Source organism: Emydura macquarii, unplaced genomic scaffold, assembly GCF_026122565.2.
Source record: "Emydura macquarii macquarii isolate MOO-44397 ecotype Brisbane River unplaced genomic scaffold, CSIRO-AGI_Emac_v2 contig_1390, whole genome shotgun sequence".
NCBI classification, from domain to species: domain Eukaryota; kingdom Metazoa; phylum Chordata; order Testudines; family Chelidae; genus Emydura; species Emydura macquarii.
The window spans coordinates 18083179-18095475 of record NW_027131527.1 but is presented as its reverse complement, the minus strand read 5'-3'; the positions used below and the strand labels follow the sequence as shown (position 1 = coordinate 18095475).

General features: G+C 37.3%; 1 protein-coding gene across 3 annotated transcripts in view; it reads left to right on the top strand.

The window, feature by feature from the left end:
- PRKG1 (protein kinase cGMP-dependent 1) overlaps positions 1–12297 on the top strand; it is an 819482-nt gene that overhangs the window by 771466 nt on the left and 35719 nt on the right. For all 3 annotated transcript variants that reach the window (XM_067552762.1, XM_067552761.1, XM_067552763.1), the window contains one exon: positions 1690–1786. In XM_067552762.1, the coding sequence (XP_067408863.1) occupies positions 1690–1786 (97 nt within the window). The remainder of the gene's footprint in view (positions 1–1689; positions 1787–12297) is intronic.

Sequence of the window (12297 nt, the reverse complement as noted above, 5' to 3'; positions counted from 1 at the left end):
AGTTTAATATGCACATCATGGCTAGTATGAAATGATCAATAAGCAACCATGTCACGCAAGGTTATTCCAAGTACGAAACAGACTCAGCAATGATTAGCTCCCAATAGCAGATGCAGTCAGACTTCTATGGCCATAGCCACAAGGTTACTGAGAGGATCAGACAACATTATAAATAATAAAGCAGAACTCAACTAATTTGTTATCAGAAACCACAGGATAGGATTGCCCTTGTATTACATTTTAATTTGGTCTTTGTTATATATGGTCACTCCTTTTTTCCCCCTCTGTGCCTCTTTTTCTGCTCCTCTGTTACCTTGGAACAGGTCGGCTGCTGCTTTCTCTGCCCTCACAATGTCCTTTCACTTTTAAAAAGAATAAAGAACAGTGGTTTGAGGGGAATAAGGTGGAAGTAAATCAGTTATATTCCATTATTGAATTGGATTAGATTATACAGTGACAGCCCTGTCAGTTAGATGGATAGATTAGCTACATTAAAAAGATAGGTGGATGGATGGGCATATATGATCATCAATAGCACTATGACATTTTATCATGAATGTATTTTTATGAGAAAATGTTAAACCTTATCTGTAGTGAGCCATGCTCACTTGTTATGTTATGGTGAAATAGTACTTTACAGCTATTTGGATCCTTTACATGCAAAATATGAGCATAAAATTAAATACTGTATATTGGTAAACTTGCTAAACAATTCCTACCCAGCATGCTTGTGTTCATAATTCTGTCAACATTATTTTCAATACAATTCTGTGTTCCTGAAAGTCAAAGGTTGCATTTGACTATGCATATACACAGGGAACTTTTTTGGCAGCTGAATACCTCCCTGTCCAAAGTTTATTAGCAGGTGGATCCTGTTCATCCATCTGCCTTCTAAGCCTTTCTAAAAATACCATAATCCTCAACAAGGAGATATTTTAAAGGATTCATATTCACAAGTATATTCGTGGGAAGCTTATTTTGGCAGGCTTGCATGTGTCAGATTTGCATGCTTGCAGAGTTAGTGCTTTATGAACTTTTATTGCAAGCCACTTGTACACAGGCTAAAGAGAGAGCTTCTGGACTGTGGGAATTTCTGCTCTAAATAAGCTTATAAATGTAAAAAGAAGCAGAGATTTTTTTAGGAATGTTAGTATGTGTCTGAAGTCACTCATTTCAGACATTTGCACACCAGCCCTCAGCTTATCGGATCTGATTTCATAGAAGTTGGCCGTGATTTCTCTCCAGGGACCTTAATGATCTTGCCACTTTCAATAAACATTTATAGAAACGACTGCCAGCCTGTGGATAAGGGAAACTCATATGCGAGACTATCTTCCAAAAATACTAAAATGCAAAACAGTCCTCAGCAGAAGATTAATAGGAAGTGTCAAAATGTAGAATTCAATTGATAACTGGAATTGAATTACAATACAAAAAATTTCTTTTATAGACATGCTGTAGATACTTTTGGTTTTCCTGCTTGGGGGAAAAAAGGTGCAAATAGATGTTATACTTTACAAATTGGGACCAACAAAACTATAAGTGTGAACAAACACAGACTTTAAGAGACAAGATGGAAGTTAAACAGGTAAACCCTGTTCCACACTCATGCCATTCAGGTACAATCTTATGCAATACTCATGTTTGCACCTCTAAGAAATTTCCATTTTTTCACATAAAAAAATCCAGATATGAAGCCGAAGCTGCCTTCTTCGCCAACCTGAAATTGTCCGATTTCAACATCATCGACACCCTTGGAGTCGGAGGTTTTGGACGAGTTGAACTGGTAGGTAACCTTTTTTTTTTTTTTTTAAACAACTTCAGTGTCTATATAATGGTATTGTTCTGGGATAAATGCCTTGTTCCTCATTAAAGGACTTGAATCACTATAACTTAACTACTTTATAGGATTCTAAAGTTTCCAGTAGCTGAAGAAAACTGCATTACATTTTAGAGTGAATATGAATGAATAAAGTGAAAGCAGTTATCTTTAAAGAAATCTTGTCACCAAGGGCTGCATTCATTATGTCTCTGTCCTCCAGTGTAATCTTATGTTACCTATGAACAGTGCTTACATTTTATAAAAAATATATGATATGGATGATCATACAGATGTTAAAATGTAAGCAGAAATCTAAAATCTTAATTAGTGAAAATTGAAATAACATATCTTGTTCCTGTTTTAAGACCTTTACAATTCAGAAGCAGAGACAAATAATGCCATTGATTAGCAAGAAACCTGAATTTTGTAGATTTTTCATAATATGTAGTTTAATTTTAATAAAAGAAATTCACAACGTTTTTTGCTTGCAAAATGTGTAAAGAAGAAATGTAAATGAGACAAAATCTGCATTTTGATATGTATGGATAGTTTTTTATTAAAAGCAAAGATTAAGCAGGGAAGAACATGAGATGTTATCAGTCGAGTGATCCATTTGTAATATCAACTGAATAAGTGACATGTTAGTATCTGGAAGTTAGTTGATATCACTATGCTGAGCAAGGAGTCCGTGACATATGACACCAGTTCAATATGTTAGGAAATCTTATAAGTTATGTACAGTGCTGTAAACAGAGTTATTGCTGCCGCCACAAAAATGAAAGGGAGTCCCCATTCCATAAAAGGACAGAGATAAAGCACTCTTTTTACACTAACCCCTTAGCGCTGGGATCATGAAAATCATCAAAAAGCAGTTAAACGTATCGCCATCAATCAGCATTTTTATTACTTATTGATTATTTTAAAAATAACACTGGAATTTTTGTGAAAATTGCTAAAAGCCAGTAAGTTCTATGTTAAAACTGTGACCCTCTCCTTTACATCAGTTAGTTGTGCCTTTTGATTATAGCTCATCTGTTATGTAAAGTCAATTAGAGGACTTTGACTCTCCTGACTTTTGTTAGTTTAGCAATCTTAACTTTGTCTCCGCATTTTGTATTGAATGATATATGTTTTCTTTGTTTGGTTTTATTTTTGAGAAGATGTATTTGGTTTGTTTTTATTTTGTTTTTGGCCTTTGATTTATATTCAAAATTAACAAAAGATGATCCATAATGGGAGCTTGTAATAGGTGAATCTTTTTGAGGCATTATTGTCTCTACGACCCTAATTCTGTAAAGATTTATGGAAAAGGACATAACTTGAACTGTGTTATTCATAGCCAGTTATGATGCCTGTGCCTCCAACTGGTTACAAAATTTGTCAGAAGACATATCTGACTTAAGTCAATACCTATTATAGTATGCAAAACAGGACTAAATAGAGAAACAAGAGTATACACAGCAACATTGGTGTTATAACCTCAGTGTCTAAGGTATATGCCATAAGGATTACTTTAATATCAGGAAACCTGTTACATTTAGCACCACAAATTTGATATTAGGACATTATACACTGTGGATGAAATACCACCTAGTACAGAGAGCAAAAACCCTGTTCACCACTAAGCAGCATGCTAAAGGCTTGAATGAAAGCTCAGTGTGCACATGGCCTTATGGACATCCTCTTCAGATGGTGAATTTAACCTTAACCAGCAGAACATTTAAGATAAAGTTGTTTCTGAATAAATTCTAAGTGTGTTGCTGAATTCTACAAGAAGCTTTCTATTTTCTAGTCAACCTGCCCGTTTCTGGATTCGTTCACTGATGACACATTTCTCTGTTTGTAACATCAAAATTATTGACACTATATAATTACAGTTACTTACATTGTTGTCTCAGTACTTACTGAACCAGCCAGGAGAAGGAGGCTGATTGGAAAAGAGATGTTTTCTCTTCACAAAGTATCTTGATAATCAACAATCATTAAGAAATATAGAAAACATACATGAAAATTTAAAAGCTTTCCAATTTCATATACTAAGGGACTTCTTTAGCCATAACCACAGATCTGGTCCTGACAAAAATGCATGAACAGTGGCTCAAAACTGCAGTCGGGACATTTTTATATAAGCTTGTAAATAGCTATCTAGGGGCCTAACTTTAGGTATCCAATTCTGAAAAAGTTGGCCTTTAAAAAAAAAAAAAAGTTGCATCACATCATTGAATAGTCATGGTATTGACCCGACAGGTTAATGATCCCTGAGAGACAATAATGAGTCGGTTGGAAATTAAGGGTTTATTAAAACAACAGGAATATAAAAACTAGATTACCTTTTACTTATATGGTTGGGGGGGGAGGGTACGGCTATTACTTTTAGAGCACGTTTTAAACAAAAGCTAAAAGGGAGAGAGGAGAGAAAGGGTTAACGTCTTACCAGCATCAGAAGGAGCTGCAACATGACACCCAGAAGCTTGCTGAACAGCAGAAACACAGAAAGATGGCTTGTACGATTCGATATGCGCTCGGAGTCAGTCGGGAGTGGGAGAGATAGGGACGGGCCAGATGATCAGTCTGGCAGATGGTGAGCTCTCTCAACCGGAGCCTGGGGCATGCCCCGGTTTTATAATAGGGGCTTCAGGTAGCCAAGGTTGCTCTGGATTGGAGGGGAGGTATTTGAACCAGGACAAACCTTTGTCTGGGTGATGAGCCGACCGTTAGGGTGGCTGTGCTACAGGTCACGTAGACAGCTGCTCTCGGTCACCTGGTCAGTTTCAGGAGGGGTGAGGAAATGGCCTAATAAGGTCAGTTTCAGGAGGGGCGAGGAAATGGCCTAATAAGGTCAGGTCGAGGTTTTGCTGATGCACCAGGTGGTTAGGTGGGGGTGAGAGGTGGACATATCAGGTACTGTGTTGCAACAGGTATCTAACCACACAAGTGACCAAGACTGTTTTTGATAGATGATTAGCACTTTGCATATTGCATAGTGGTCCAAGACATGATTATGATTAGTACTTTTGAAATACCATAGTAGCTTGTGATTTAATATCATTCTTCATCACATTAGAACATATGTAATACAATTTTTCTTGAACTAATTTAGTTTTTTTCAAGTTTTAAAACCTTTCAAAAGTTGTCATCACTATCCCATATACTGCTAGATGGGCTGGCTATAAAAGAATAACTAATTAACCTTCTCACAAAGACCAAGCATATCATATCATCTAGCATTGCCACTTATGACACAAGCATTGTGGATGACACAATGTTGAGTGGAATTTCCAATACAGAGAAGGATCGGGATATCATACAAGAAGATCTGGATGACCTTGTAAACTGGAGTAATAGAAATAGGATGAAATTTAATAGTGGAAAGTGCAAGGTCATCCATTTAGGGACTAATGACAAGAATTTTTGCTATAAGCTGGGGACACATCAGTTGGAAGTGACAGAGGAGGAGAAGAACCTGAGCATATTGGTTGATCACAGGATGATTATGAGCCACCAATGTGATGTGGCCATGAAAAAAGGTAATGCAGTCCTAGGATGCATCAGACGAAATATTTCCAGTAGAGATAGGGAGGTATTAGTACCGTTATACAAGGTGCTGGTGAGACCTCATCTGGAATATTGTGGGCAGTTCTGGTTCCCCATGTTTAAGAAAGATTAATTCAAACTGGAACAGGTGCAGAGAAGGGCTATTAGGATGATCTGCAGAATGGAAAACCTGCCTTATGAGAGGAGACTCAAAGAGCTTGGCTTGTTTAGCCTAACCAAAAGAAGGTAGAGGGGTGATATGATTGCTCCCTACAAATATATCAGAGGGATAAATACCAGGGAGGAAGAGGAATTATTTTAGTTTCAGCGCCAATGTGGACACAAGAACAAATAGATATAAACCGGCCATCGAGAAGTTTAGACTTGAAATTAGATGTAGGTTTCTAACCATCAGAGAAGTGAAGTTCTGGAATAGCCTTTCAAGGGGAGCAGTGGGGGCAAAAAACCTAGCTGACTTCAAGAATGAGCTTGATAGGGGATGGTATGATGGGACAGCCAAATTTGGCAATTAACTAATCTTTGACTACTAGTGGTAAATAGACCAATGGCATAATGGCAAAATGGGATGTTTGATGGGGTGGGTTCTGAATTACTACAGAAAATTCTTTCTTGAATGTCTGCATGGTGAGTCTTGCCCACATGCTCAGGGTTTAGCCGATTTCCATATTTGGAGTCAGGAAGGAATTTTCCCTCAGGACAGATTGGCAGAGGCCCTGGGTTTTTTTTTTGCCTCCCTCCTTAGCATGGGGCACAGGTCACTTGCTGGTGGATTCTCTGTACATTGAAGTCTTTAAACCATGATTTGAGGACTTCAGTAACTCAGTTTGGGGTCTATTACAGGAATGGATGGTTGAGGTTCTGTGGCCTGCGTTGTGCAGGAGGTCAAACCAGATGATCACATTGCATCTTCTGACCTTAAAGTCTGAGTCTATTTCAGAGAAATCTAGCTTGTCTAAAAAAATATGATATGACATTTTACAATATGAACCTATAAAACACTGATGCTATGTGTACCATGGAAATCTATTTCCATCTTTTATTACGTAAGTGTAGTAAAAATGTTAAAGAACCTTGTTATCATGTAGCAGTGATGAAATTTGTTGCTCAAAAACATTATAATTATTGTGATTCTCCAGAATAACAGTGATCAAATAAAATGCACTAGACTGGAAATAACAATGTTTATAGTTTAATCTCAACTTTTGTGGTGATAGCTTTCCCATCCCCAAGGTGTGACTTTAAGCTCTTCAATAATGCACCCAGTGATGAGGTTAGAAATTGGAATGTCTGGGATTCAAATCCTGGCTGAATATCAAGAATGTTACCATTCGCTTGTAGTTTAACTTTCAGATGTGGTTTGTATAAATATAAGGATGGTACTCCAAACACCTCTGTGAATTTTAGACTTTTGAGAGTTCATCCCTTGAGTAAGTTTAGATGCAAGTATATGTCTCTTAGGTGAGACAGTCAGTTATTAATTGCCAGTTCTATGGAGATTAGAGTGCAATTTTTTGGAGTCTTTTGTAACAAAAAGCTGAAATCTAGCAGGCACATAAAATATTCTGCAATGAAAACTCTTAGCCATTAAATATGGTGATGGGGTCTTTCCTGTGTAATTTTGTTGTCTGTATAAGTTATTAGACATTTCCAGTAGGCTTGTGTTGTTATACATGGGGTTTGCACAGTTTTTGTTGGATATCAGACCTCTATTCCATACTGTTCTTATCATCATGGGTCCCATTTTTGTCCTTTTTCTTTGCCTCCAGCTAGACTTCCTCTGTAATCAGCATCTGTCGTAGACTTCCATTGGAAAGAGAGACCAGAAAGTCTCCAAAGTTGTTGTCACTGCTATTCCAGTTGTTGACAGTATTTTTAGTTATAAAAAAAATAGCACATTTCAGTCAAGCAAAAGCCAAACTAAGCTCATGCTTTTCTATCAAGCACACACCATATGCCAACTCTTTCCTTCCTCATAGAACCATTTACTAGTAAAAGGGACTCTCCATTTATTCTAATTGTCTTGCTCTTCTACTGGCAGTCTTGTTGGCTTCTACGTTGTTTGACTCATTCACTTAGGAACTCAGTGCTCTGGCAGTCACTGCCTGATATATGTACATCCAGAATATGGCGCAATACACTTGTGATCAAACTAGTGCTCACTCTACCTAAGACAAAGAACAGCTAACAAAGTAATAGACATTTGATATTGATACCACTGGGACCTCACTAAGGTGGAAAAGAAAGAGTTGGAGTTTCACATCAAACTGAAAGTGAAAGTGGAAGTGTTTTAATCCTGTGCAGCTGCAACAACAGAATACAATGATTTTGTTTGTCATAACCTATGAAAATTGTAACCGGAGCATTCACTCTTGAAAAATACTTAATAGATATATGCATTCAAACTTACTTTGTATTGACATGCATTGTTTACGAAGTTTAATTACCATTAATTCCATTCAGTATTTACATTGTAGTAGTACCCTCAGCTGAAGAAAGGATGCCCAGAGCAATACTGACATGGAAACATGCAAATAATAGGGGGGTTTTTTTCATATGGTAAAGGGAGACAAAAGAGGCACATAACTAGATGCTACCATGAATTCACAACAAAAAATGTGCTACCTGATGGAATGTAGGACTTTATAGGACCAGAAGCAAGTTTATAGAACACCCATAAAATCTCACCGTAAAATAGACATAGGAAGCCAAGGGATCTTATTTGCAAAGAGTTGAAATTGTGTCTAGTATTCCTAGTCCAAAATATATCAAAGATAAACAGGACAGTTCAGACAGCCCAAAATCTACATATATTAGACCTTGTAGCATTCCCAGAGCTACATTCAGAAATTGCTAATGTCTGCCAAATAGGTAGAAACTACTCCAGGAAATATCTTCCTCAACTTGGTATCCAGGCCCTTGGACAGCTGTCCAAGGGTGTGAGAACAAAAAGTAAATAAAGATAAGTAAGTATTCTGATTTTTAATTATATGACCTAACAGAAAAACAAACAATCATTCACACAATGATGTTGATTCTCATAGGACTTCATTGTTGGGGGAAAGAAGGAGCTTTTTGGCTAGGCGTAGCTGCAGTCTACAATGGCAAATCCCTCAATGCTATTTATCTATCTATCATCCTGTTGACTCATTTACTTACATGCCATTCATCTCCGTTGTATCTGAGCATCTTCCATTGAGTCAATAATCTGCTCATATGGTGTATGAAGTCAAGTTGCTGAACATTAAACTGATATGTAATATAAAGAAACATTATGTAAAATAAAAATGTCTTTTTGTGTTTTTTTTCCTGAAAAGCAATAGTTGCCTTATTTTCTGAGAAATATCTTGCACATTTTCATTCTTTTGGGAAGACCTAAAAATTAAATGAAAGTTATTACCCATAGCATGTCATTTTCCATTAAGGTTTACCACATGTTGACCTGTCCCCCAACAGCATCTTTCCCAAGCCTTCACTTACTTTACTGTTAATCTGTGGTAACTAGCATTTCATTTTGAGTCTTTGCCATAATGCTGCCTTCTGCTCTTTCTCTTCTGTCACTCATTGCTCTAATAAATAACGATGATAGTGATAGCAATATTTTTGTGCTTCTAAAGGCATTTCATCCAAATATCTCAATTGCACATTACAATCTTGAATGAATTCAGCCTCACAACACCTCAGAAGGTTGGTTAGTATTCATATCACCATTCACAAATGACAAAAACACCCCCAGAGATTTTGATTCAAGTTCAAGGTCATGGTCCTTATTTTTAAAACACTCCATGGCCTGGGCCCAGGATATCTAAAAGGTTTGGGATGAAGACCATGGCCAACAAATATTCCTCTCTCACACAGTGTCATAACAAGAGTAAAGCTAGGCTGTGTGGGAGACAGAACTTTCTTGGAGGTGGCCCAAGACCGTGGAATGAATTCCCCCAGAGGACCATTACAAATCTCACCACTTTCTGCTTCATGTGCAAGGCTCATTTCTTTGACCTTGCCTTCTCTAATATAGCAATGGTTATATTTGTGTGTTAAAACAACACCCTACCATGATTCACTCCACTGCACACACTTCTCCTTCTGAGGAGAAGATAAGAGAACAAACACATGACATATGTGTAGTATGTGCTCAGATACTATGATGATGAGTGTAGTATAAAAACCTATATGGAATAGGATAGAAAAGTTTCCATTGACTTCAGTTATACAGAATCATGGGTCTTAACCATTCATAGGTCATATCTTCTCATTAATTTATTACTGTTATCCTTGCTCTCTGGTTTCCTCCTAATTTCAGTCCTTTTTTATATCCATCTGCCCCAAACTTTGCATATTTTAGGCTTAAATGCAGATTATTCTTGCCAGCATTGGAATAAGTATATCAGTTTATCTAGAGCTACACAGCTAGATTCACAGCTGCAAGAAAACTGATTCAAATGAAGGGACATTGAGTACAAACAGAGTAAAAATCAGTTCCTTTGCTGAGCACATATCTTCAGTAAATTGATTTCTGCAGTTCTCTTCAGAGATGCAGGACTATCACTGAGAGACCTTGCCAGGTGAATGACAAAGAGAAGGTCTTCAATTTCTAATGCTGTGCTGCAAAATTAGTACAATTGCTCCACACCTAATCACAGATATGACTGAAACCCTTATCCACCTTGATGTCATTTCTGAAACTATAGTCAACTCTTAGGTCCTGTATGTCAGTCAAAACTATTGACTATGAAAAGCTCATCTTTCCCACTGTCTTCATGGATATATAAATTGGTTGTGAACAGTTGATATACTTAATATTCAAGTATAAAGCACTGCCAATATGGCACCAGTAACAGGACAGGGTCCTGTTACTGGTGCCATATGGACAAAGAGATTGTAAAGACCAAATTGTGAACAGCTGGATAAATTAGTCTGGTCTTTTAGGTCTCAGTTCAACAAAGCACTTAATGATGTGTTTAACACTGTGCATGTACTAAAGTTCCATTGCTGTCAATTGAACTAAAGCACATACTTAAAGTTAAGCACATGCTTAACTTCTTTGCTGAGTTGGGATGGACTTAGGCATATGGTTAAAGTTATGCATGTGCTTAAGCATTTTGCTGCACTGGATCTATAAAAAACAGGCTTTAAATAGACAGTATGGGCATTTTTCATGCTAATTTACATTTTAAGAGATAGCTGACCATGGAATTATTCCTAGACTGCGATTAAAATTGCTGCAGCCTCTAGGCATTCTTGTAAATAAGCCTTTTTATGGATTTCCAGAAGCTCTACTCGATTAATTAGCTGGCTAGGGAAAAATCTAATTTTACTCCAACAGGATGACAGATGTGAGATTCTAACACTTATTTAGGTATATTTCCAAGTGCATAGAAATTCTCTCTGTTTTTGCTATAAGCAGGCTTTTCTTCCTCCCACTTTTTTAGTTTTCAAGGAATAATACAAGGTTTTTAAAAAGCAAGCTTTGTGTGTGTGTGTGCGCGCGCACACATATGTAAGGAAAGAGCTAAGGGCCCTTTCGGGGAAGGTGCTGAACCCCTGCCTTCAAAAGAATGGACATTCTGAATGCTGTAATAGCAAGGAAGATGATGCTCTGTGGAAGAACTTGAATATTAGAGACCTGAGTAAGAATTCCACATAAAATTGACAAGGAAAGCCTGCCCAAAGTGAGGCTGGAAAAAAATGTTGTCACTCTTTTTTTTATATATTTATACAACAGACTGGATGATTATTTCTGAAGGCTTTGAGTGACACTATCATATTAGGCTTGAATACTACAGAAAGAGTGAATTTTCATTTTTTCTTTCTCTGGTTTTTAATATTTATTGAAAAAGTTGTATTAAAACACTTTGCAGGTATTAGTTTTTACATGAAAGCTCTTACCCAGAAGGAATGACATGGATTTTTGAAAAGATCAGATATCGTCTGTAGCACATCTCTCAAAGCTAACATTTATGCTTCATTTTCTCTACTGTAGTGGGTAAGTGATGTGATAAAGTCAGACTGGACAGTTGCAAGAGGGTGGTGGAAGGGTGTGTTAGCGCTAGAATGATAAAGGCCTTTTTTCTTACAAGCTGAGAAAGGATTGCCTTAGGTCAATTAGGGATACCTCAGTCCAATTAAGGGCTATCTGATACTCTTTAAAACCCTCCTCTGGTGAGAGAAAGGGAAGAGAGAAGCTGTTGCAAGACTACTGGCAGCAGGGAGATAAGCTGCTCTCCTCTCCATACGGGAAAAAAATAAAACTGAATGCCGGCTTAGGAGAAGGACTGATACTCTGGGGCCAATGACAGGACAACATCCCCCATCAATGGAGGCAGGAAAGGTATCCCCCTCTGTTCTGTGTTTGTAAATTTGTTTCTTTTGTTTGGTAGAAGAGTCTTCCTTAGGCCTGCCCCGAGGCCTACCTTGAAAACACTGTCCAGGGAGGGACTGATTTACCCCAGCTCTGCGACCGCCAGAGCGGGAAGTGCTCAGTCTGGCAAGACAGAGGAGGTGCCTTGCCAGAGTGTATATGGAAGGGAAAAAATGAATAAGAAAGAAAGAGTTTGATTGTTGTTGTATTTGTTTTTTTGGTTTTTGCCAATTGGCCTTGATAGGTTGGAAAAAAAATTGTTTCAGATTAATGAATAAAATTATTTGAGAACTTTTGCAATTAACAATATATTTGGAAGTAATAAGTCTAATAAATATAAATAATGAGTGAAATCCTGGCTCCATGAGTCTCAGTGGCAAAACTCCCATTGACCTCCAAGGGGAGTCAATGTGTTATAAAGTTTGCTCTGACAACAGTGTGTAGAAAGAGGACTTGTTTTAAATCTAGATTTCTTAATTAAAATGGGAAGTAAAAATGTGAGTGTGAATGATTGTAGAAACACATTATTTTCAAGAAACACAGTAATGTGATTTTTTTATTT